The sequence below is a fragment of the Dunckerocampus dactyliophorus genome, chromosome 1 (assembly GCF_027744805.1).
Source record: "Dunckerocampus dactyliophorus isolate RoL2022-P2 chromosome 1, RoL_Ddac_1.1, whole genome shotgun sequence".
NCBI classification, from domain to species: Eukaryota; Metazoa; Chordata; class Actinopteri; order Syngnathiformes; family Syngnathidae; genus Dunckerocampus; species Dunckerocampus dactyliophorus.
The window spans coordinates 37,231,558-37,258,963 of record NC_072819.1 but is presented as its reverse complement, the minus strand read 5'-3'; the positions used below and the strand labels follow the sequence as shown (position 1 = coordinate 37,258,963).

The window sequence follows — 27,406 nt, the reverse complement described above, 5'->3', positions numbered from 1 at the left end:
CCTGTGTGTGTGCTCGCAGGAGGAGATGGACACCAGTCCAATGGTGTCCTCTTTGCTCAGCAGCCTTGCCAACTACTCCAACTTGCCAACAGGCAGCAAGGAGCACGAGGAGGCTGAGAATAATGAGGAGGGTGCACGTCCGTCGAAAAAACCTATCCAGGTAGAGAACTCCAGAGGAACTTCAGTACATTAAATTGGTTATTTTTAGGGATGCTCCGATCGGTCGGCCAACGATCAATATCAGCCGATTTCCGTAAAAAAACACATGATCGGCATATGCCAATAAATTCCTTTCAAAGCTCATCACAAAAACTGATTGCCGTGCCACACTTCGTCCCCTACTGCAGTGAGAATCAAAACAAGTCTGTAAAACCTCAATCTATGCCAGTCAAGCATGTTTGGTCACTTCCTTATCAAACCTCTTGACATTTTCTTGCATCTTTGTTTGCAAGCTTTGCCTAGCTGTCACTGGCTGTACCCTGGCGGCAGCTAGCTAGCTTGCTAGCTAGAGCTATCTGCGTAGCTTCTGGTCTTTGGACTCCAAATGTGACTTTTACTACAATGACATTTTGTCTATGAATCAAACAAGCAATGCGGTTAGTTCAGAGCTCGTTTTTGTCCCATGGGGAACTACAAGTAGATATTACATTCATGGGGTACGTACTAACTTTTTCCAAGTGTCACTGAACAATTTAGCATTTTTGTTGTCATTACACTCCTAAAGTCCCGGTGATGGTGATACTATCACAGGGGCCTTCTATCTCGCCAGCTAATTTTGAGTAGCTCACCGAAGGGTCAAAAGAATATTTATGTCAACTCCATAACTGTTCAATTCAAACTTTATGCCTTTATATCATGTCTCAAACTCAGGCCTGGGGGCCAAATCTGTCCCTCGGTGTAATTATATTTGGCCCGCGAGGTCATATCAAATGTGCAAGGTCCGCCGATATAAAGTGCATGCACCACTAACACTACAAATCCCAGAATGGTTTGCTAGTCCGCTGGCGAACAATCGAGACCGGCAAGCGCCCCTGCTTTTCTGTTGACACTCATTATTATTATTAGCAAGCAAAATGGCCAAATGTAAGATGGAAAATGGGAGCTTTCAAGACAGGTTGTCTGTTTACAAGTATTAAGGGCGGACCTTTTTGTCTTGTGTGCGGAGACAACATGACTGCAAGAATATAACATAAGAAGACACTATGAAACGAAACACCATGAGAAGTACAGGGACCTGGATGGAAAGCAGGAGCTCCAGAAGGTAGAGGAGATGAAAAGAAGTCTGGTTTCCCGGCAGACTATGTTCATGAAAGCAAAATCAAAAAGTGAAGCTGCTTTAAAAGCTAGCTTTACGTGCCCTATTGTGCGTTATCACACATCATCACACATAGGCGAGATGGCTAAGCCGAGGAAAAGTACTGAACAGATTTTTTAAGCTACGTGAGGAGGTCTGTCCGTTTATGGAAAGCAAGGGGAAAGACACAACAGAGCTCAGGGATAAAAAGTTTCTGTGCGTGTTGGCATTTCTGTGTGACATTCTGAGCCATCTGGATGTGCTTAACCTGCATCTTCGGGGGCAGGGCCACGTCATCACAGACATGTACACTGCAGTGAGGGCCTTTAAAACTAAGTTGTGGCTCTGGAAGACTTAGGTGCTGCAAGCAAAGTTAGAGCATTTTCCACGCTGCCAAACCATGAAAGAGGAAATCTCTCCTGCCGTGCTGCCTAGCGCACAGTTTACTGAAAAAAATCAATGTACTCAGCGTCCAGTTTATCCGGTGATTGGCCGATGTTGAAGCCCAGAAACGTAGATTTGAACTGCTCTGTAATCCATTTGCGGTTGATGTGGAAAACGCACCAAGCAACCTCCAAATGGAGCTAATTGAACTCCAGCGTAGTGACACGCCCAAATCAAAGTATGACGCTGTGGGTGCTGCATAATTTCCATGTTTCCTCCCAGACACAATGCCCCAACTACGTACCCAAGCTGCTCAAATGCTCTCTATGTTCGGCAGCACATATCTATGTGAACAATTGTTCTCTCACACAGGAGTCGACTCACTGATGAACACCTTCGCTCCATCCTGAGGATTTCCTCAGCTCAGAGACTGACCCCAGACATTGATTAACTTGCCTCTAAGAAAAGATGCCTGCTATCAGGCTTAGACCAATATGCAGAGTAAATCAGAGTGTCTAATGGCGGTCCTGGCCAGTAGCACTCATCATAAATACATTTTAAAATCTACGGTTAAGCCATGTGATCGGTATCGGTCGATCTCACTCATGGATCGGTATCGGAATCGGCTACGGTACTGTACAACCAAATAAATTGGTGGACTTCTGGATTACAAATATTTATCTTTTTCCCCGATTTTGTGTTTGTCAGGCACCACAGCTGGGAACTCTGATGGGTGTCTACCTGCCATGTATTCAGAATATTTTTGGTGTCATCCTCTTCCTGCGAATGACCTGGATGGTCGGGGTTGGAGGCGTGCTCGGTTCCTTCATAATTGTCTTCATGTGTTGCTCCACAGTGAGTATAGCGTATGTACTCTACATAGTAATAGATACACGTCACATGTTAATGTACCTACTGCAGCAACTGTGATTAGATTACAATTTCATTACATTATCGATCTTATGATTACTGTATATCACATGCATTCATTCATCACTTTTGTCCAGTCCTTTATTGCATTCGTAAATACTCATACAAGCTATGATGCTGGAGGCTGCCGTGCAGGCTGCTTCAGTATGCCTTTTCTTGGATGGAAAAAAGTCCAAGCAGGTACTTTGCTGAGGCATGTCACCTGTATAGCATTATCTTGTAATATAACAATAAAACTGAGCATTTCCTGAAATTCCACTTAAATCCCGGCAACCCAAGAAAAGTAATAGTGGAACCTTTGGAAAGAATGTCTCCCACAGTGTCTGCAATACTTACAATGTGATTGACTGGGATCTGCAAGAGCAAATTCAAACAGAATGCTTTATGTTTTTATTGCTTATGTTTACGTCGTGGGATAACTGTTGTTTATTGCATTCTATTTGTTTATTGAATTAATTTAATACTGTAATGGCGGCTGTACAGTATAATTGCACGGCATGATGGCTGTATTCAGTTGGCCATTTATTTTCACAAACAGAAACAGCACTTACAGATTTGCAGGAGCACTTAGCTACACATGTGTACAAAGCAGCAACACTCCCTTCTCCTCTTAATCTACGCCTTTTTCCTCCAAACGCTTGCTCCAACCAACATGCTGAACCCGACTGCCCCCTATAGCTCACACTCCAAAACCACAGCTGGGAGCAACACAACATATCCGTCGCTACAATATAATAGTACAGTGGCCAACAAGGGCAAATGGCAAAAGTGGCCTATGTCACACTCCAAACTCAGAAATTATCAAAAACCAAAGACACCATAAAACAAATGCATCAGGACAATGCTGAAAATTAAAAATTCTGCATTTATGTAAATGATGCAGGCTCAAAAACAAATACAAAAGAAAAATGGCCTCGTGATTAGTTAGCATGTCAGCCTAACAATCTGGAGAAGGGTTTGAATCTTCACTGGGGAATCTCTGTGTTGAGTTTACAAGTTCTCCCAGTGAGTGCGTGTTTTTTCTCCAAACACATGCATATCACAGAAGACTGTAAATTGTCCATATGTGTGAATGTGAGTGAGAATGGTTGCTAATATGTGTCCTGTGACTGACTGCCGACCAGTCTAGGTTGTAACACGCCTCTCGCTCAAAGTCAGCTGGGACAGGCTCCAGCTCAACCAGACTCAAATGAGGATAAGTGGTGTATTGTTCACAAATCTGTCTAAATCTGTGATAGTGAGCACTTCTCCTTTGCTGAGATAATCCATCCCACCTCACAGGTGTGCCATATCAAGATGCTGATTAGACACCATGATTAGTGCACAGGTGTGCCTTAGACTGCCCACAATAAAAGGCCACTCTGAAATGTACAGTTTTATCACACAGCACAATGCCACAGATGTTGCAAGATTTGAGGAAGTGTGCAATTGGCATGCTAAAAGCAAGAATGTCAACCAGAGCTGTTGCTCGTGTATTGAATGTTCATTTCTCTGTTCATTTTTGAAATGAAACTTTTTATTAAAGGAGAAAAAAATCCAAACCTACATGGTCCTGTGTGAAAAAGTAATTGCCACCTAAACCGAATAACGTTGGGCCACCCTTAGCAACAACAACTGCAATCAAACGTTTTTGATAACTTGTGATGAGTTTGTTACAACATTGTGAAGGAATTTTGGCCCACTTTTGACCCAAAACTTTTGTAATTTGGAGGGCTTTCGAGCATGAACCGCCTTTTTAGGGTCATTCCACAGCATCTCAATAGGATTCAGGTCAGGACTTTGACTAGGCCACTTCAAAGTCTTCAATTTTGTTTTACTTGATTCAGAGGTGAACTTGCTGGTGTGTTTTGGATCATTGTTCTGCTTCAGAACCCAAGTTTGTTACAGCTTGAGGTCACAAACAGATGTCCAGTCATTCTCCTTCAGGATTTTTTGGTAGACAGCAGAATTCATGATTCCATTTAACACAGTAAATCTTCCAACTCCTGAAGCAGCAAAACAGCCCCAGGCCATCACACTACCACCACCATATTTTACTGTTGGTATGATCTTTTTCTGAAATGCGGCGTTACATTTATGACAGATGTAATGGGACACACACCTTCCAAAATGTTCAACTTTTGTCTCGTCAGACCACAGGGTATTTTCCCAAAGGTCTTGGGGATCATCAAGATGTTTTCTGGCAAAACTGATATGAACCTAAATGTTCTCTTTGTTCAGCAGTGGTTTTCATCTTGAAACTTTTTGCACAGTGTCTTTGTTATGGTGGAGTCATGAACACTGACCTTAACTGGGGCAAGTGAGGCCTGCAGTTCTTTGGATGTTGTGTGGGGTCTTTTGTTACCTCTTGGATGAGTCGTCGCTGTGCTCTTGTGGTCATTTTGGTGGGCCGGCCACTCCGGGTTTTCTCCAGGTACACATTCAAAAACCGTGCATGTTAGGTTAATTGGCGACTCTAAATTGTCCATAGGTGTGAATGGTTCTTTGTCTATATGTGCTCTGTGATTGGCTGGCGACCAGTCCAGGTTGTACCACGCCTCTCGCCCAAAGTCAGCTGGGATAAGCTCCAGCATACCCCCGCGACCCTAATGAGGGCATAGAAAATGGATGGATGGATGTTTTGACAGGGCCATGCAGGTTTGGATTTTTTTTCCCTTTATTCTCCCTTTAATTTAAAAACTGTATTTTGTGTTCAGTTGTGTTGTCATTGACTAGTATTTAAACATGAATGATGAGCTCAAACATTTAAGCGTGAAAAACATGCAAAAAAAAAATTCAGGGAGGGAAGAGAGCAAACACTGTACCGTATTTTCACGACCATAAGGCGCACTTAAAAGTCTTAAATTTTGTCCAAAATGGGCGGGGGCCTTATAATGCGGAGCGCCGTATGTGTGTACCGAGTTCCAAAATCTCTAAGTGTTGCTGTGTGACTTTTATGAGCACTCCGCTCGACTGACTGGTAGCGTCTCCTGCCCACACGCTGCTTATATAGAGGAAAGGGACGTGGACATGACTGAGGACGCTAAAGGCATGACCCAGTAGTTATATAAATACAGTAGACGCCCCTACAACGTAAATAATCCGTTCTGAGAACGTTTATGTTATAGGGTTTTTATGTTATACGAAGCGTAAAATACATGTAAATAGCCTAATCCATTCCAAGATCTTCCCAAACTCACCCCTTTGGCTCTTCAGAATATTCAAAGTCCACCAAATATGGTGGGAAAATATAAGAAAACGTTAGCATAAACATAGTAGAGTAACAATCCAATATAAAATAAAGCAATAAATAAGATTGCTGTAAATGAATAAAACTGAAAGGCGTCACCAAGTGTACAATACCCTGTTAGTCTGAACTTGCACCGACTTTAAATTTGCCAAAGTGAAACCCCTTTTTTATGTTTTCATGAAAGAACTGAAGCTGTGCTTCAAATCAATATCCTCTGCTAATAACAAGAAAGCTATCAAGACTATAAATCTGTGCTCCCACTTCAATATCCTTAATTCAATTTAATTTTCATTGCTCATGTCCCCTGGTGTAACTTACTTTAATTATTATTATTATTATTATTATTTTTATTTATTTTTTAATTTAATTTTTTTTAATTTTTTAATGGTTTGATGCACTGTTAGTGTAATTTGTAAGGTATTAATAAAGTTGATTGAAAAAAAAAGACGCTTTACGTTATATTGGATTTCTTACGTAATACGATGCAAAAACTTTACATAAATTCTTTACGTTCAGTGGAATTTACGTAAAAAGAGGTTTACGTTATGCGAGGTACTAATGTATATTTTATGAAATGGCGCCATCCATCCATATCTACTGTATGTGGATGGAGGACTACCGTGGCGTAGCAACATCCAGCGGATTACAAGGAAAGCTGGCCATCTTCCGCTGCTACTGCAGTAAAAACATTGCAGACAACTACTACCCAACTACCTACATCACCAACATGGAGGACGTGCCGCTCACTTTCGACATCACACACAACGGGGCACGAGAAGTCGGCTTTTACTGTTGTGCTTGGTTGCCATGGTAATGGACAGAAACTGCTACCTGTGCTGGTTTTTAAGAGGAAGAAAAGTTTCCAGCCGGAACAATCAAAGGGGCTGGAAGAACGAGGAGAAATTGGCTGAGTGGCTGAGTGACGTGTACGGAAAGAGACCGGATGTTTTTTTCACATGCGTCACAAGTGCAGCAAATTAACTTGGAGCTTAACATCATTCCGGGAGGCTTGACGAAGGAACTCCAACCGCTGGACATTGGTGTAAACACGGCGTTTAAAGTGAAGTTGCGAGCAGCGTGGGAGTGATAGATGACAGCTAGCGAACACGGCTTCACTAACACTGGGAGGCAGTGCCGTGCTAGTTTCGCCACTATTTGTGAATGGACGTAAACACGGCATTTAAAGTTAAGTTGCGAGCGGCGTGGGAGCGATGAATGACAGCTAGCGAACACAGCTTCACTAATGGATTGTGAATGCTTGGGCTAACGTGTTTGATGCACTGTTGTTCGAGCTTTCACAAAAACCAGCATCACTTCTGAGGCGCCGCACGGCAACGAGACTGACTGACAATGACGACAGGTATTTGATGGAGAACTTGCCCCGCTGTTCATTTGGGATACAAAAGATGAGGACTTTGATGGATTTGTGGATGAGCATTGATCAAAAATAACGTGAGTACATTGTTAAATATTTCAATAAGGTACAACCAAACTCAGTTTTGCTCTCGCTGGCTTTTTAAAAACATACAATAGCATGCATGCTAACATATTGTAGCGTCGCTGGGAGCACTTCCTGTTCCCCAGCGTGCTTTGCGGTAGTGTAATGCTCTTAAAGTTACATTTTTGAGCTACATAGTTGTTAGTGATTGTTCTGCAAAAGTAGCAGTAGAGTCTTGTCTGTTTTTGCGTTGCTGTGTGATGTTTTTAGTTGTGCACCATGACTGAGACTGCTGTGTTGAGTGATGATCATCCTGATTTCAAGTGGGTTTGATAAGCTGAATAAGAGTTCTGCTCTTAATTTATCTAAAGAAATAAAGCTTTGTTGCTTCCTCACTGACTTCTGAGCAACACAGAATGTTGTAGCGTGCATACCGGCGCCCTATAATACGTTGCGCCTTGTGTATGTGTTAAATACAAAAATAGCGCCTGTAACTGAGACTGCGCCTTTTAATACGGTGCGCTTTATGGTCGTGGAAATACGGTATATTAAAACTAGTTATTACTATTAACTCTTAAAATGGAAAAGTTCACATTGACGCAGATGAAAGCAATGTCCAATTCATATTACTGCAAATGATAAGTCTCACTGCACACATCGTTTTTGTACATATAGTTTTGCATAGAGGTATAGTTGTATGTGGGTATTTTAGCTTTTGTATATACAGTATACTTAGTTTACTTAAAGACAGCATTTTTAAGAAAGTTATGGTAACTTTTGTCTTATGTTGTCTCTGACTTGCGCTGTGATCGTTAACAATCATCAATTTAGAGTGATTCGCAAATCTCTGTATCTTCTTTATCATTTGTCTGAACTCAATGACATTTTCAACATTTATATTTCTTTTTTTTTATCTTAATTGACTTGAAATATTAACATATCGGTAATTTTAAAAAATGTATTTATAGAATTGTCCAGGGTCAAAAAATTGTTTTTACCTACTAATGGTTGTTTCCTTTGCTTTTTGTGTGTGTGTATGTTTTTTGTTTTTCAGACCATGCTCACGGCCATCTCCATGAGCGCCATTGCAACAAACGGAGTGGTTCCGGGTGAGTGAACGTCTGAGAAGATTATATAAATGTGTTTGTGTGAGTCAGCTGTTTACCCTGTGTCCCCTCACAGCTGGAGGTTCCTATTACATGATCTCTCGCTCCCTTGGGCCTGAGTTTGGTGGTGCGGTTGGGATTTGCTTTTACTTGGGCACCACCTTTGCTGGTGCCATGTACATTCTGGGATGTATTGAAATCCTGCTGGTAAGTAACCAGTTATTGTGTTGCAATTGTTAGGATTCGGCAAGAGCCGGTTCTGGAACCCACGATGCAGAGATGAGATCCGTTTCCACAAAACAAAAGGTTTATTTACAAAAGGTGTCCTTACAGAGGAAAAGATGCACAATGCAAAAAGTACAACAAAAAGAGATGGTAACGCCACTAAAAAGATACGAACAAAAATTCACAACTAAACTAGTAGGCAAGTAACTTGAAAGAAAAAGGTTGAAACAAAAAACACTGCTACAAAAACTAGAGCAGGAAAAGGTCATTTTAGTGGAACAAAAAACACCGCAGAAACAAGGCGGGCAGGTACTCACGACTATAGTACAAACGCTAAAAGCCAGAAAGCGAGAAGAAGTTAGCGAACAACACGAGGCCGGGCATAGCGGTGAGCGTGTGGAACATGAGGGTACAATCTGGCACTGGTATGCTGTCACTGCCGTGCTAATAAGAAGGAGATGGTAATGAGGTACAGGTGCGACTGGAGAGCTCCGCCTGCTGCAGGAAGGTGGTCCACTGAAATGACATGGCAGGCAGGCGGCAGCAGAGCGACAACACAGAACATAACAGAAACTGTGCTATATACAACTCTGTTCAGACGTGTCACAGCAGGAGGGGTTGTGTACACTTTAAATAACAATCACTGCATTCCCAACTGTTGTTTAAACAGTACGAATTCTAAATTCTCATGAGCTTTCCCCTCACTATTCACACACAAAAACTGACATTGGCAAGGGCATGTAAGACAAATCATGGAAGAACATGTCTGGAGAGCATGCTTGACAGATGAATTACGCTACCTGGAATGTTTTCCCAAAGAGGGTTGGGGTATCATTTGCTTGCTTGTGTGATCCACTAACAGGCCAATCCTAACAATAATACAAGTAACACTAACCCTAAACTGAAGCTGTAAATGACAAAAAAGGCAGGACAAAAGGACGTCTGCCATATTTGGACATTGTGTGGACATCTTCCGGTTGTTCAATCAAAATGGGGGTCACGGATGTGATGTCAGCAATGACAACTTCCAGGTTCGCTTTCAAAATGGCAGCAGTCACATGATTTCACACCTCAAACCCCCCATTCCACCCTCTTTAATAGGTATTTGGCCCCGCCCCTTTTCCACACATAAATCCCCCTTCCTTAATAAGTGAGGGTACACAAACACACATTTATATAATCTTCTGAGGGTATATACTACTACTCAGGTCCCATCTGGAAAACAGAACAACTTGTGTGCATTTTGCTGATCCTGAATTCTCCTTCACTCCCCTGTCATGTGGGGTCCCACAAGGCTCAGTTGTAGGGTCACTGCTTTTTTCTTTTTTTATTTCCTTCCTATGGGTTCTATTCCTATTATTCTAACTTCTTCCACCCTACGTGTTTGTTGCGCTATTGACAGTCAAATATACTGTATGTTTGATTAATGAGGAAGGGTGCCTACTCAGTTCAACCATAACCTGTGTTAATGTCTTGATGACTTTGGATCTTGGCTATCCCTAAGCTTTTGGCTGGTGTTGGTGTGTGGTCCATGTGACAAGTTGCCCTTCACTTTCTGGAGTCATCTTTAACCTTTTCAAAATACTTCCACACTTTGGATGATTTTTTTTTTTAGCCATTATGAGCCAATGATGTTGACGGTCTTTTTGCGTTCATGGAAAAAATTATTAGACCACCCTTGTGTCTGCAGTTTCTTGTTCATTTTATTGCCTGACACAACTAAACGTACCTTTTGGTTGGACAAATATAACAATGACAACAAAAATAGCTCATAAGAGTTAAATTTCTTGGCATTACAATGCAATAGCCAATCATGTAAGAACTTAAGTGATTTTGGTTATTATAAAAAAAAAACATGCAAGATGCTAGATATCAGCTTTTAAATTAAACTCTAATGAGCTATATTTATTATCATCATTTTATTTGTCCAAACAAATGTGCCTTTAGTTGTACCAGGCGTTAAAATAGATCAATAAGCTGAAGAAGCAAGAGTGGTCTAATCATTTTTGCCATTACTGTATGAAGACGGCAAGATTGATAGTCGAATCAGACTCCTCCAAGTCGACTATTCTAACATAATATACCATACCAATAAGCACACTAGTGGATCCAGTTTCATAGCCTGATCAGTTAGCATGGGAAAAACAGTACATCGATCTGACTGGCAACTACTTAGAGGACTGTTTTTGTATGTAATTGTATTGCACTGTATCCTCTTATTGTATTGTGTTTTAAAACTAAAAGAAATGTATGTATGATCTTTCTCCAACATTCTCATCTACATTTCACCCACCATCTAATGCGCCTTGCTCCATATTTCCATTCTGTCAGATTTATATTGTTCCTCAGGCAGCCATCTTTAAGATCAAGGGCTTGGAGGGGGTGGAGGCAGAGGCCGCCCTTCTAAATAATATGCGGTTATACGGCACCCTTGTTCTGAGCCTCATGGCTCTGGTGGTGTTCGTGGGGGTGAAATACGTCAACAAGCTGGCGCTGGTTTTTCTCGCCTGTGTCATCCTCTCGATTGTGGCTGTCTATGCGGGAGTCATCAAAACCGCCATTGACCCGCCTGTCTTCCCGTAAGTGGACAACTCAAATGGACATTTTTGATGATGGACTTTGTGGTGGCAAGTATGTGACATTTACACCTCCTTTTGCATTTTCTTTGCAGTGTCTGCCTACTGGGAAATCGCACTGTTGTCTCCAAAGGCTATGACATATGTGCAAAAGTCATTGAAATAGACAATGAGACAGTCACCACCAAACTGTGGCGCTCGTTCTGTGATTCTGAGTACCTCAATGCCACTTGTGACGAATACTTCGTCAACAACAACATCACAGAGGTACAGGGCATCCCCGGGGTCACTAGTGGAATCCTGGCAGGTAAATTGGTGACTCAAATGACCCATAAAAAAAATCATCTGACAAGCTCATTTTGTTCATCTTCCAGAAAACCTGTTTGGCAATTATCTGGAAAAGGGGATGATTCTGGAGAAGAGAGGACTTGTATCAGAAGTAGATCCAGACACTTCTGCTACCAGCACTAATCGATTTGTGCTTGCTGACATTACCAGCTTCTTCACACTGCTAGTGGGGATATACTTCCCATCTGTTACAGGTTAGAAGCATGATGGTGCTACACATTATTGTCTAATTCTGTGCCTCAGTGCTTGGGCTGTTGGGGGTGGAAAACAACGGTCAGTCACACCCTGAAGTGGACATTGATTGGCTGTCATTGTGTTTGGGCTTGTTTAGCATCAGCTGCTAGCTTCCCATTGTAGTTGGGAGGGCAAGTTGAGGAGCTGTGAGTAGTGGAGAGGAGATGTGAAGGTGGAGAAGCATGTGAGAGTTGCCAGTCCAATGAATGGGAAATTTACCTTTCACAAATGCTCCGATGGCAATATGCCTTCTTTGTAAGGAGTTTGCTTACCACCGAGGCAGCTCAAGTTTAGCATACCACATAGCAGCGAAAACGTTACCAATTTACGACTTTTATTCTCATAATATTCCGACTTTATTCTCATAAATTGAAATCTGAATGTAGCCCTAATACTCTGTTGTAAAAAAAGAAACAAAGTAGCCAAAAAAGAAAACAAAGTAACTAAGGCACCGCGAGGAAAACAACTACATGGAAGTAGCTAAAGTCAAATACTTCATACAAATACTTTCTTTACCGTAACCCAAAGGAGACGCAGAAATGTGTGGTATATAAAAAGTACAAAATGAGAGGCCAGGGTTATGATAGCACGGGTGTATCCAACTTGCGATTAAATCCATTTTGACAAAAAGCAATGAGAGGTGAGCTATGTTATGTGACTGACAACATTTAAATGTAGTTTATTTACAAAATACATCTCCACTCAGTGTGCTTATTTGTCATTAAATACAAGTATCATGTTTGAAGAGAACTCTTATAAAAATACTAAGAGGTGAAGCAAATATTCTTTGGTGAACTACTCAACATCAGCCGGTGAGCTACCGCTAGCCAATGAGCTACCTGTTGGAGTGTGATAGCATCAGTGTCTAAAGCTGGACACACTACGTGTTTGTTGAACAACTCAGACACACATCTCGTGTTTTGAAGACAATCCATAAGTATTATAATGATAACAAGAGAGCAAGATTGTTAAGTGACACTTTAAAAAGTAAGTTAGCATGGATGTAGCCACTTCAAGCTCGCCCCGTGATCTAGCTAGCTACCGCCAGTGAGGCAGTGCAAATGGGTAAAAGACGCCAGAAAGTCGAGTGAGATTGAAACGTGAGCGATCACACACGCTGGCAGAGAGAGGCTTCACAGGTGACAAGCTGCCATCAACTGACTAAACATTTACTTTCCCTTCTACTGTAATATAAGGCAATAAAAGGCAAACACATACCCACAACATAGTCAAGTATTAATACTCTGTGGTCATTTGTTGTCTTTTGTCCTCGCCCAATTCATAGGTATTATGGCGGGTTCCAACCGATCTGGAGACCTGCGTGATGCTCAGAAGTCCATCCCCATTGGCACCATTGCAGCCATTACCACCACATCTACTGTGTGTATCCTTCAGCAAAGCATGCATTGTCTACAAACACACACCAAATAGATTCAAAAGAGGAAAGCGTTGATTTATATTGTTTTTGTTTCTAATGATATATTCCTAAGACATTCTAATCAGATATGTCTTGTGTGGTGCTTTTTGGTGCCTGTATAGAGGGTGTTGTCCTAAGGGACAAGTAAGTCTCACTTTTGGTTATTGGTTAACCAAGAACAAATCTTTGCAGAGGCGGCCCTACGCTTTTGTTTCAGCTTTCTGATTTGTCTTCACCTGTCAGGTTTGGTGAAGGTGTCAATGGTAATTTGGTGATTGGGACCCTGGCATGGCCGTCTCCATGGGTCATAGTAATTGGCTCATTCTTCTCCACCTGTGGAGCAGGACTTCAAAGCCTGACTGGAGCTCCACGTCTCCTACAGGCTATCTCAAGGGATGGTATCATCCCATTTCTGCGAGTGAGTTCATTCACCGATATTCAAATACATTCTTCTAAAGTCTGCGTGAGGCTGGGCTTCATCAAGTATTCCACAAAAGAAGGTTTTCAAGTATTCAGAAAAATGTATTAAGGAACCAATCTTCTCAACCTTTATTAATAACAGTCCAGAACATGAATCTTTCTTCAGAACATCAACAGTTCTTCAGAACATACAGTAGGTGTCTATTGTCTACTCCTTGCCTCCTGCCTACTGGAATTGCTTCCCAGCATGCCTTGCGTCACTTGATTTATCAAAAGTTGCTAAAGTTACGTATTTAAACTTAACTTAGTTGTTGTGTATTATTCCCCATAGTAGTATTAGGTGTCCTATGTGTTTTTATTTACTGTACCTGTTACATGTGCTGTCCAGTCACATCTAATTGAGCTAAATGCAGACAAATCCAAAATTGTGGTCAGCTGAAGGGAAAGAACGGTCTCTTCTTACATGTACTTAGGTATTGTTATCGATGAAAATCGGTCCTTCAAGCAACGTCTTGTGTATAAACTGAAGCTAAAACTTAGTTTTCCCTTTAGAAACATATCCTGTTTCTATGTTCATACAAGGAAACCGTTACCTTGACTGAATTATGGTGATTTTTTTATGAATGCTTCTGAACATCTTTCTAAAAAGCTCGGCACTGTCTACCATCATGCTTTATGCTTTCTGACTGGCTATGGAAATCATGTTCCCCATGTATATATGTTCACATGGGGGAGTCATTGGTTGACTTTCATTTGTAAATGCATTCTTGGGCTCCTCCAATCTTACCTCTGCATGTATAGGCATAAATACTAACAATTGTGTTCTCAAAGCATACTGATGCTTATAGAGTCAGAACAGAGTTCGGGAAGACAGCATTCCAGTATGCTGCACCCTTTCATGGAATGACCTGAAATGACTTAGACGAATCTGAACGTTTTACTTTAGGATAATTGAAATCTATTTGAAAGAAACGTGAAATAAATGAGCTTGGTCGAAGTAACCCATGTGGAAAAGAAGTAGAAAAAACTTCAGCCACTATGTTTCATATATTGTGCAGTGAGTGAGTCTAAGGCAGTGATCCCCATCCCCCGGGCCGCGGCCCGGTACCGGCCCGGAGGTCATTTGGTACCGGGCCGCACAGAAAGAACAAATAATTTCCATTTTTTCATTGTTTTTTTATGTTTTATTTTGAAAAGTGGCCGGATTCTCTCACTTGACACATGTCCATTGTGCGTGTTTCATGCCGCACAGATAAACTACTACTGTATTTTTACCATTTTTCTTTCACCTCATATTTGGTCTCAAATGCTGATACTATGTGGGAATGCATAAAGGTAAGTTTTGATGACTTATTGAGTGCTAATGTGCACATTTGTCTGAAGTTAATTCATGCTGGCGCACTGCCTTTTACCACACACGTCAAACACCGATGTAATAATCTCTCTGGAAAAACCTGGCTGGAACTTGAACTGGTGGATGGTGGGTCGGAATTCATTTTGTGGTTTTCATTTGATGTTATTCATGTCTTAGTTTTACACAATACATAATAAATAAGATAAATTTGATCGCTACAAATGTTCATTTACAAGCTAGCAAGCAAGCAAGTTAGCAAGCAAGCAAGCTAGCGATGACACAGGAGACATGGCAGGACATCGCGAAGGAGATTGATTGACCATGGTCTACAGCCAATCAGGTCACAGAAAACAATGAGCGGTGCAGACAGACAAGAGAGGGAAGAGATAGACACTCAACTTCCCACAATGCAATTATTCTTAAAGGGCCAGGCTCGGCCTTTAACAGCGTTCATACGCTGTAATAAAAAAAAAAAAAAAGAAGCCCTAAAAAAATCTGCGAAACAAAGAATCCACAAAAGGTGAACCGTAATAGAGCGAGTGAACACTGTATTTAAAAAATTATATGAAACATGTATGGAACATACAGTATGTTGACATGTGATTTCCTTATATACCACATACAGTACATAGTTTTTACCAAATTCTTATGAAATTAATTTTATTACCTTCCATCCATCCATCCATCTTCTATTACGCCTCTCCTCATTCGGGTCGCGGGGGTATGCTGGAGCCTATCCCAACTGACTTCGGGCAACAGGCGGGGTATACCCTGGACTGGTCGCTAGCCAATTGCAGGAATCTTGTATGGAAAAAATGCAAAAGTGCCCACTTTCAAGAGTAAATGATATAAGCCTTATATGATGCACAATATATGAAATATGAACTGAAGGTGACTAAAAGTTTACATTTTTTTATATATTTGTCTATTTATTTTCCACATGGGAAGTGTTGAAACTAGGGATGTCCCAATCCACATTTTTTGGCTTCCGATCTGATTTTTTTTATAATCTTGCCGACCTGATCCAATACTGATCCTTTATTTTTTTGAGCAATAATAACCTTTTCTTACAAACATTAAAAAAGCCAAAAAAATCCCGTAAATCCTGTTTTTTACTCTACTTTTCTAGAATAAATGCAAAACAGGATTCATAATACATAAAATATGACTGATGAACCTTATCTTATTACTGCAGGTTTTTGGACATGGTAAAGCCAATGGAGAGCCCACCTGGGCTCTCTTGCTTACAGCGAGCATTTGTGAGATTGGCATCATCATTGCCTCTTTGGATGCAGTGGCACCCATCCTTTCCATGTAATTTCACTTCCAGTCAACACATACAGCACTTTCAATGTTGTACAGGTCCTAAAGCTTTGCTTTATTGCTTTCATTTCTCCTGTTTCTTGTCATCCGCCCATTGTGTTCAGGTTCTTCTTGATGTGCTATATGTTTGTAAACCTTGCCTGTGCACTGCAAACTTTACTGAGGACTCCAAACTGGAGGCCTCGCTTTAAGTTCTACCACTGGTGAGTTGCAGGATTTCTAACTTGATAAACACTTATAATTTGACATTACATTTCCTATCAATAACCTACCACATGCATCATTTAACCCATCGTCTTCAAGCTGTATGGTTATATGACAGAGTTGATTTTTTTAAAAGGAAGATACCAATTGGAAGCGGTATGTAATTCAGTATCCTATTTGTTAGAGCCTCTAATTTGATACACAGACATACACGTTTAAGTACTGGTATGGACAAAAATTGCTGGTACTCTTCTGTGAAAAAAATGGTCACTGAAACAAGTAGAGACTGACAAAAGTAATTATATATTTTAAAAATACTGGAATTGGCCAAAATGCATATTGACAAGCTACAAAGCTTCTTTCTGTTAGACAAATCTGGAGCTTTTTGGCAAGTCACATCAGTTCTGTGTTTACAGATGCGAAAGTGAAGCATACAGAAAAAACAACATTATAACTACGGTGAAACATGGAGGAGATTTGTTTTTGTTGGCTGCTTTGCTGCATCCAACACAGGGTGTCTTTAATCTGTGCAGGCTACAATGAATTCTCAAGACTATCAAGACTTTCTGGAATGTCTGGAAATGCGTTGCCCAGTGTCAGAAAGCATGGTCTCTCAGTTGCAGGTCATGGGTCCCCCAACAGGACAATTACCCAAAAACACTCAAGAATGGCCAAGTGCAAAACATTGGATTTTCTGAAGTGGCTGATTTAAATCTTATTAAACATCTGTGTAAAGAGCTGAAACACGCACTGTGATGAAGGTACCCATCACACCTGAGAGAGATGGAGCAGTTTGTTCATTCGGAGTGGGCTATATTACCTCTTGACAGAAATTGCTTCAAAAGGTTGTGCAACAAAATATTAGGTTAAGGGTACCATCATTTTTGTCCAGTCCAGTTTCATTAGTTTGTTTTTTAAAGATCTCTTCAACCACAATTCAAAAGTAATGTCTGATTTGCATTTGTGAATTTTTTGTACATTTTTGTGTATTATCATCCATCCACCAACAATTTCCACCACATGTGTATATGTGGTTATTTTACTCCAGGAAATACTGTACTGTACTTCATGTGTGCTGCCTGCTTCTCAGCTTCATATTGTCTGTCACTGTAGAAAATATTTCTGCAAGATCATTTTCTAGTATGAGAGAAATAAAATGGAGTACCGGTAGCCTGAATCAGTTGTAAAACTGTAGCCGCAAGCAAAATACAAAAAATGAATAACATTACAATGCTGGCAGAAATTTCCAGTTTGATCAAACTTGTAATATCTTCTCTCCCACAGGGCTCTATCTTTCCTGGGTATGAGTTTGTGCCTCTCACTTATGTTCATCTGTTCCTGGTATTATGCCATAGTTGCCATGGGAATCGCTACATGTATCTACAAGTACATTGAATTCTGTGGGTATGTGTCATCATATGATGGGGTTGATATTTAGCGCAGTGGCTCCCAAACTTTTTACAGTCGTGTACCCCTCCAGACATTTGACCTGAAACCATGTACTCCCTACTCCTGTGCAATTAAAAAACATAAAACCTTATATCTTAATTAACTTGAAATAATGAACATAATTCATTTGTTAATTAATTTCATAGTAATTCCGTGTCAACATTTTTGATTTTTCATGGTCACATTTTGATAAAGTTTCACATGAGCACTGATAAATAAATAAGTAATGATGCACCAAATAATCATCAAACTTACTTATTTGTTCATATGATGCACACAGAGCAATGAACAACTTCTTGCTCTTCATTGCACATTCTCCAAAAAAATGTGGAGAACAAGGTATGGCCAGCATCACTGGTACTGATGTTACAAGCCTCAAGGTAGTCATTTAAATTGAGCAGATCTAAGCTATATGCAATGTATTCCAGTTGTCTGTAGAACAGCAGCTAATTTCTGCTTCACCACCATTAGTCAAACAATAAATGAGCTACTGTAAATGTTTTGTCTCAGTAACTTACAAGCTGCAGCATACTGTATGCTGTATGTCATTTTCAATGAATACCAAGAAGAACATGTGGTGGTCTGTGACAATGTAGTGGCAAATGTACCTTATGAGACACATCATATGCTAACTCATTGCAATGCTGTGTGACAGAGCTGAGAAGGAGTGGGGTGATGGGATACGCGGCATCTCTCTCAGTGCGGCTCGATTTGCTCTCATGAGGCTAGAGGAGGGGCCACCACACACGAAGAACTGGAGGTCAGTGGACAGTAACCTTTGTTGTAATAAAGGTAAATAAAGGAAATCTAATTCTCGATGCAGTCAATAGACAGTATGTATATAATTGTTTCTCTGGTCAGGCCTCAGATTCTGGTTCTGGTCAGTATGGATGGCGAGCAGAACGTAGAGCAGCCTCGTCTGCTGTCTCTAACCAATCAGCTGAAAGCAGGGAAGGGCCTCACCATCGTTGGCACCTCCGTTCAAGGAAAGTTTCTGGACAACTATACTGAGGCCCACAAAGCAGACCAGGTCTGTCATAATGGGCACACAGTGTGCTATGATGTGTTTCAATGTCTAAAAACTGGCTTAATTTCATTGTAACTTTGCAGTCTTTGCGGAAATTGATGGAGACAGAGAGGGTTAAGGGATTCTCTCAAGTGGTCATATCCTCCAATTTGAGAGATGGGACGTCCCACTTGATCCAGGTTGGGGGATTGGGAGGTTTGAAGCACAACACTGTGATGGTCAGCTGGCCACGTAACTGGAAACAGCCCGAGTGCCACCAACAATTCAGAGACTTCATTGGTAAGTTACTGAGGTGTACAGTAATTACTTTGATTAATATCTTATATCTAATACCTTATGACTAATACATTAATATCTTATTAATAATGTCTTAATAAACAGACAAATACATTTCTCCTTTCACTCTGTAGAAGTGGTAAGAGAGACCACAGTGGCTAGTTTGGCTCTGTTGGTTCCCAAGAACATCTCTAGCTACCCATCCAATGGTGAGCGCTTCACTGAAGGACACATAGATGTGTGGTGGATTGTCCATGATGGAGGCATGCTGATGCTTCTGCCCTTCCTGCTACGCCAGCATAAGGTGACACATACACAGCAGAACATATTATTTCGGGTGGATGTGACGTCATCTGGATTATAAAGTCATATTCACTGTTGCGGTTTCATTCTGTAGGTTTGGAGAAAGTGCAAGATGCGCATTTTCACTGTGGCTCAGATGGATGACAACAGTATCCAGATGAAAAAGGACGTCATTACTTTCCTCTATCACCTGCGCATTGACGCTGAGGTGGAAGTGGTGGAGATGGTGAGACCAATAGACAACAGCACCTGCACAGCTATTGTTTTTTATTTAGTTTCATTTACAATGTACCAATTAATAGTATTAAACATAGTATTAAATTCATATTTCTCCAACAGTGTCAATCAAAATCATTTTACCCTTCCATTAGCATGACAGTGACATCTCAGCCTACACCTATGAAAAAACACTAATTATGGAACAGCGCTCACAAATCCTCAAGCAGATGCATCTGACCAAGAATGAGATGGAGCGAGAGGTAAGCAAGTGTGCGTGCATGTTACATTAAAAAAAATGCTTGATTTGGGTTACTACCCTACGGGATCTAAATATCTGCTTGGCAACAAGGTGTTGTAATATTTGTCTGTCTGGACTTGTGCCCACTGATTTGAGCATGGAAATTACACGTTCCTGAGGGAAAGTACAGTAGATTAATTATTGGAAGTAATCCACTCCCCTCCTTTCTAACTTTATAGATCCAGAGCATAACAGATTCATCCCGTGGGTCTATCCGGCGTAAAAAGCCCTCTGCTCTACGCTCCCAACCCAGTATTGAGGAAGGAGCCAGAGTGGCTCAACAACCAGAAGAAGAGGTAATAAAAGATTTCTGAGCTGCTCTTTTGGGTGTCAACACAAAAGCACATAACCATGTCACAACTATGTTAAATATATACAGTCAAAAAATATACATAAATGCAACTCTTTTGTTTTTGCTCCCCTCTTTCATGAGGAGATCAAAGATCTAAAACTTTTTCTATGTGCACAAAAGGCCTCTCTCTCTCTCAAATATTGTTCATAAATCTGTCAAAATCAGTGTTAGTGAGCATTCATAATTCATCCACCTCCCAGGTGTGGCATATCAAGATGGTGATTGGACAGCATGATTATTGCACAGGTGTGCCTTAGGTTGGCCACAGTAAAAGGCCACCACTAAATGTGCGGCTTTATTCTATCGATGGGTTCCCAGGTTTGGGGTCAGAAAACAAGTTAGTATCTGGTGTGACCACCACCGATCCAGAGCATCCCAAACATGTTCAATAGGTGATAAGTCCCGTGAGTATGCTGGCCATGCAAGTACTGGGATGATTTCAGCTTCCAGGAATTGTGTACAGATGCTTGCAACATGGGGCCATGCATTATCATTCGACAACATGAGGTGATGGTCATGGATGAATGGCTCAACAATGGGTCTCAGGAACTCGTCACAGTCTTTCTGTGCATGCATGACATCAGTAAATTGAACTGTGTTTGTTGTCTGTAACATGCGCGCGCCTGTAATCTAACCCCACCACCACCATGGGCCACTCAATCATCAGCAAACCGCTCACCCACACAATGCCACACAAGCTGTCTGCCATCTATCCTGCATAGTGACAACCGGGATTCATCTCCAAAGTGCCAGGCGCCATCTAATGTGAGCATTTGCGAGGACTTACTGCAGTCAGGTCAAGATGACAAGTATGCGAATGAGCTTCCCTGAGACAGTTTCTGGCAGTTTGTGCAAATCATCTCAGACGATCTTGGAGGTTAAGATGCTCGATGTGGAAGTCCGGGGCTGGTATGGTTACACGTGGTGTGATGAGAGTTGGATATACTGCGAAATCCTCTGAAATTCCTCTCAGAGAAATGAACATTAAATTCACTGTCAACAGCTCTGGTGGAAATTCCTGCAATCAGCAGGCCTATTGCACTCTCCCTCAACACACCTGTGCAATTGCGCTCATTAACACAGATTTACATGTTCATTTTAAATTGTTGACTGGGGTGTTGTGTGAATGGCTATCGATAGATGAGTACACGGATGGATGAACTGTATGCATTCTGAGTTTATTTTGAGTTGACGTTATTGGTATTGACTGTATTTTATTGCCTAAATCTACCTGCCCAGGGGCTGAATATGGAAAGTAGCTGTAACTAAATCTTGTGTAAAACATCTCTTCTTTTGTAAAGATGAATGTGTTTGCACATTGTCCTTGATAAATAAATAATAAACCACAAAACTAACTAGACAGATTTGTGAACAATAGTTGAGAGCAATAGGCCTTTTGTGTACCTGGAAAATCTTACATCTTAAATCTTTGAGTTTAGCTCATGAAAGATGGGAGCAAAAGCAAAAGTATTGCGTTTATACTTTAGTTGAGTGTAGTTCCAATCTGAAGTTTGTACACAATTAAGAAGAAGGTGTGTCCAAACGTTAGACTGTTACTGACACATTTTTCCCACAATATACAAATCAAATAGACTTGCCAAGAAAAATGTAGGAGCCCTTCCAAGTTTGGGAAAGATTGCTCTTGAGGGAAAAATTCACTAAATATATGGTTTCCAGTTGGGCCAAAAACTCATTTCATCTCACTTCGGGAAAATTTGAGGCCCTTGCTCGGTGTTGCTGTGGTGGTCACTGTCTAGACACACTCCAAGAGCTTCAACCTTGTCCTTGGCTCATGGCATCTCTTTACTTTCTTTCACCCTTTCACGTTGTTATGTAATGACTGTTTCCAACTCAAAACAGGTCCAGCTCATCCACAGCAAGAACGCCTCCACACCTGCCAGCCCCACCAGCCTCACTGCCCCTGCAGGGGGCGGAGCCACCTGGACAGACAGCAAGGGAGCAGACAAGGGGAAGAACCTGGAAGCTGGCAAAGATCTCTTCAGCATGAAACCGTGAGTGGTTTCTTTCAGCTTGTAACACACAGTAAACAGACATGACATCCAGCACGCAAAAAACGGACATAGGGCCAGTGGTGTGTTCACCGTCCTGCTCTAGTTAGACATGTGACCAGAAAAAGGTTTACAATACCTATGACAAATGTAGCTTCCTGTATGAGCACAGCCTGTATATAATTCCCACTTTATAATTTTTCTTGTGGCATGTTGCTGCAGAGAGTGGGAAAACTTGTAAGTATGAGCACGTTGCACTGAGACTAAATATTGACCTGAATAACTGGATCCGCTCTTAAGCATGTTGTTTTTTTCTGCAAAAGGAACCAGATAGATGTGAGACGCATGCACACAGCCTTGAGGCTCAATGAGGTCATCGCAAAGAAGTCCAAGGAGGCAAAGCTTGTCCTGCTCAACATGCCAGGACCCCCGAAAAATCGTGTGGGTGAAGAAAACTGTATCCTTGCCAACGTTTTTTGTCTCTATATACTGTACATAAATATAGTATCTCACAAAAATGTGTGCACCCTTCAACTTTCAGCAACCATATTATTATATCATCTCAAGGGACAATACTACAGTAGAGACATGAAACTTGGATCTAACTTAGACTGGTCAGTGTACAGCTTGTATAGCAGTACAGATTTGCTATCCACTGAAAATAAGTCAACACAACCATTATTGTTTGAATAGCTCAGTACCGTACATAAAACACTTCACAGTGATCATGTCCAAATTGTGTCCAGAATGTCAGTAATTTGTGTGAGCACCCAGACGCATTTCTCCCTGTATTCGACCTAATCGGCTGTTTAGGGCCCCCAAACACTAGCATCATCAGTTATTAACCAGGAATGGGCCCTGAAGCCAAATTCCGCTTCAGGCCCCCAGATGTCCAGAAATGCTACTGTGAGCATCACAATGCTTGACAGTAGGCAAGACACAACTATCTTGGGTTGCCAGCTATTTTGATTGTACTCACTTTTGTGTAGTGCTGCATATGTTTGTTCGCCTTGCTGAAAAGAGAAAATTAAATGATTTTGCCATGAGGCAGGAAAAGGAAAACAACAATCTACTTTTACAAGACACGGCATGTAATTTCCAGCAAGCTGCCACAATAAGAACCTCCTTAAGGAGGTTCAAACAAACTTATCAACTGCAAAATCAATAAGACAATGACTGTTGTGGTGATACCGTTCCCCTCCGGGCATCCAGTAATGCACAAATTGACAAACAGATCAAGAAGGGGAAGACATGACTGCCATATCTGTGCAGTTAAGAGTGTCCACAAAGATAAATATTCAGATATTTTGTTTAGCCCATGCCACAACCATTCTAAAGGTTTCAATACAATATTTTTTACATAACCCAACAAACACACACTTAAACTCCTAACTGGTAGTGGTAATTAATTGTCAAAATATTGATATTTTGTTCATTTGTAAATGCTGTTAAAATACGGTGTGTGACAAAGTGCATACGGGACACTCCACCATAGCCCATACTAATTTGTCAGCTGTCACCTCACTGGCCAAAATAAATGTTGAACTTTTTTCATGTATGACATATTTATCTTGTATTAATGTATAAGCATTTGTTCCTCTCTGTCGTGTAAGAATGTTACTCCTTTACTGGAACTGTCCACCAGACATGGAGTTTCTTGAGGTGCTCACAGAGGGTCTCAATCGGGTTCTTCTAGTCCGTGGAGGTGGTCGTGAAGTCATTACCATCTACTCCTGAATGCCCTGAAGTCTGATGTTGTACTGTAAACAGACTGCAAAACCTCTTTCAATCGTCCTTTCAGCTGTTCTGTTCCCACTGGTTATGGAATTATTTTGTCTTTTCTCCAATACACGGTGTTGCATGTACTCAGTATTTCTTCATCCCATAATGTCTATGTTTGTTTGTTGTCTTTTAATGGTTTGCATGGACACACACAGATCAGGTGATTTTGATATGATAATGTTAAGATCACATCAATGACTAAATTATTCTCAAAAGAGCTGCACAATTATTTGTTTAAGTTATTAAAGTAGTTGTTGTTAAGTTGGATTTAAATAGTTAAACAAGTATACAGCCACACTGCAGTGTTCATTGCATCAACTGTTTTTATTCTAATCATCACCAAACATCAACAGGATTTTTTGTGAAGGTCTGTGAAAACATTCATGTTTTTATGTACAAGTGCACAGGTCAATTATTCTCTTCCAATACGTTACATTTTGCTCCGTGTTTGTGTGAGTGTGTGTGGGTGTGTGTGTGTGTGTGTTTATGCACGAGTGAGAGTGAGAGCGAGAGAAAGCCGGGAAAGTGTATAGAGACAGGCACTTGATAAATAAAGTAAAATTTCAAACGTGAATGTGTGTCAATAAAGGTTTTGCACGTAAAACAGCCTGTGCTGTATTTGATGACCTCTTATCTCATTTAAGATAAAGAAGCTGAGTTGTATGGAAGCACACGGGTCGTGGTGATATTATCTTATGGTGAATAATTGCTGACTTTTATTGTGGATTCTATGGTATATTAAATCTCAAAACAGTCTGACTGGTTAGCATTTTGTTTGCCAAGTATGTCCTTGTTAAACTGTGTAGAATGTTGTCTTTACAGGTCACATTTTGCATTAGAAGATCTGTTATCATATAGGCTGTGGTGCATTCCAACGTCATGAAAATGTGTGCAACTCTATGTTGAGATGGAATGAGCTGAATTATATTGAAATGTACTGCATGACCTCAAAACATTTTTCAGTGGCTGCGTGTGTATGGTGTTTTTGAGATTAGAAGTAAACACAGACATTGCAAAAAGTACAGAGCTCGCTTAATTGAATAATTGATCCAAGGAAAGCATGCTGATAGTGAAAGGCCAATTGAATGTTTAACCATGGAATAACTTGTATGAATACTTGATCTTTGGAGTGCAGTAATAATTATGTGAAATGTCTTTACATTTCTCTTTTGTTACTCAAGAAAGTACAGGTGGGAAATTCATGGTGGTGGAGGGTGCTCTTGGAAGGTGTATTTAATAACCTGACACTCCAGATGAAGTAGTTTGTTTTAAAGATGAAAAACCTGTTTGAATTGCAAGACATTTTACTACCTCATCCAAAGTTCATGCTCGTGGATATCTGTACTTGTTTGAGCGGGAGCAGACTTGATCGTTGCCCTCGCTTATCTGTGCAATGATAATCCTGCCTGCAAATGAAAGGATTGTCATTTAATGCCAAGACCTCCTACAATGAAGCAGAGCTCAAGCAGCCTGCGGGTGAGATTCCCTGTGTTTGTGTTTACAGTGGAGGTGATGATTGTGGGTCTGTTTGCCACTTTTGTCACATATGATGACCAAGCTGATGCCAGATTTCACACCAACGAGACCAGACCCATGGACAATGCAGTGTACCGAGACTACCCTTTTTTTACAGACGTACAGGTGATGATTTTCATCGGCTTTGGATGCCTGCTGGCATTTTTCCGACTCTATGGCTTTGGAGGGATGGTTTTTAACTTTCTGGTGGCTACTTTTTCCATCCAGTGGGCCATTCTAGTGCAAGGGTACTTCCAGTTCAGCCATGATGGTAAAATTCACCTCGGGGTGATCAATCTCATAAATGCAGAGTTCGCCTGTGCTGTGGTGCTCATCTCCTTCGGGGCAGTGTTGGGGAAGACAAGTCCGCTGCAGCTGCTTGTCATGGCTCTCCTGGAGGTGCCCGTGTTTGCAGTCACAGAATGGGCAGTGCTGAAATACCTGAAGATAAACGATGCAGGGGGCTCCATCCTCATCCATCTCTTTGCCTGTTACTTTGGCTTAGGTGTCACTTTTGTGCTGTACAGACCTCGCCTTAATGAAGGTCACACAAAGGAGAGTACCAGCTACCAGTCGGACATCCTGTCTCTGATGGGGACCTTGTTCCTCTGGGTCTTCTGGCCCTCATTCAACTCAGCATTAACACTGAAAGGCGATGGCCAGCACAGGGCCATCCTCCACACCTTCTTAGGTCTGTGTGCTTCCACCATCACGGCTTTCGCTCTTTCTGCTATGATCAACAAAAAAGGCAAACTCAGCATTGCAGACATCCAGAACGTGACCTTGGCTGGAGGCGTGACAGTCGGCGCATCTGTCGATATGATGATTTCACCTGCAGCTGCGTATGTTCTGGGTATGGTGGGCTGCACTGCATGCATGCTGGGATACAAGTTCTTGAGCCCCCTCTTAGCACACCGCTTCAAAATCCAGGATCAATGTGGAATACATAACTTGCACGGCCTAACGGGACTTATATCTTGTACTGCAGGGATTTGTGCCATAATGACGGCCAGTGAGGAAGTCTATGGCCCGAGTTTTTATGAGATCTTTAACCACAGAGCCCCAGAAGAAGGGGACCCCAAGCTACTTGAGCTCCAGGCATTAATACCTGGTTTGCAGCCGGGTTTAGGGAGGACTGCAGGAGAACAGGCTCTCTTCCAGGTAGCAGCTATCTTCTCCACTATAGGACTGTCAGCTGTAGGAGGCATGCTCACAGGTGTGGTCTTGAAAATACCTTACCTTGCATCACCCACAGATGACTTATGTTTTGATGATCAGGTGTATTTTGACCTTCCCTTGGAACATTATTCACCACTGAAACTCAGTCAAGACATTGACAAGGAGGAAACTGTTGCCTAACATGACAAGCTGTTGAAGATAAGAAACATATTTAATTATGTTAATATGTGTCTTCATATTGAAAGAGCTCAAAAAATGTGTTGAGCCAATAGTGTACAGTATACTGTACATATGTGCATGTATCACTTATCCTCATGAGTAAATGAGTAAACAGATCACATTTTAATATAGATCTTGTATTGATCATACTGTCATTTCAGTGTTGCAAATGTTTTTGATAAAATAAAGTCATGAAAATGTGTCCAACTTATGTAACTGATTCTGTGTTTGACACAATAATTTGTAACATGATAATGAATGGGTGAATCAAGATGTACAGTAGTATATACAGGTTG

At 41.2% G+C, this 27,406-nt stretch overlaps 1 protein-coding gene across 3 annotated transcripts in view; it reads left to right on the top strand.

The window, feature by feature from the left end:
• Nucleotides 1-27,222, top strand: part of slc12a5b (solute carrier family 12 member 5b) — a 38,748-nt gene extending 11,526 nt beyond the window's left edge. The window contains exons 3-26 of one of the 3 annotated variants that reach the window (XM_054786131.1): nt 20-160; nt 2,387-2,533; nt 8,330-8,384; nt 8,458-8,588; nt 10,938-11,185; nt 11,278-11,489; nt 11,557-11,724; nt 13,050-13,148; nt 13,268-13,325; nt 13,425-13,599; nt 16,151-16,269; nt 16,383-16,481; nt 17,767-17,886; nt 18,587-18,691; nt 18,793-18,961; nt 19,042-19,237; nt 19,369-19,538; nt 19,632-19,763; nt 19,909-20,016; nt 20,234-20,350; nt 22,267-22,418; nt 22,638-22,652; nt 22,739-22,860; nt 25,756-27,222. In XM_054786131.1, the coding sequence (XP_054642106.1) occupies nt 20-160; nt 2,387-2,533; nt 8,330-8,384; nt 8,458-8,588; nt 10,938-11,185; nt 11,278-11,489; nt 11,557-11,724; nt 13,050-13,148; nt 13,268-13,325; nt 13,425-13,599; nt 16,151-16,269; nt 16,383-16,481; nt 17,767-17,886; nt 18,587-18,691; nt 18,793-18,961; nt 19,042-19,237; nt 19,369-19,538; nt 19,632-19,763; nt 19,909-20,016; nt 20,234-20,350; nt 22,267-22,418; nt 22,638-22,652; nt 22,739-22,860; nt 25,756-27,071 (4,374 nt within the window). In that variant the 3' untranslated portion in view covers nt 27,072-27,222. Of the gene's footprint in view, nt 1-19; nt 161-2,386; nt 2,534-8,329; nt 8,385-8,457; nt 8,589-10,937; nt 11,186-11,277; nt 11,490-11,556; nt 11,725-13,049; nt 13,149-13,267; nt 13,326-13,424; nt 13,600-16,150; nt 16,270-16,382; nt 16,482-17,766; nt 17,887-18,586; nt 18,692-18,792; nt 18,962-19,041; nt 19,238-19,368; nt 19,539-19,631; nt 19,764-19,908; nt 20,017-20,233; nt 20,351-22,266; nt 22,419-22,637; nt 22,653-22,738; nt 22,873-24,060; nt 24,281-25,755 lie in introns of those variants that run through there. The other 2 variants (XM_054786119.1, XM_054786128.1) reach the window with 2 other exon arrangements.
• Nucleotides 27,223-27,406: the final 184 nt, after the last annotated feature.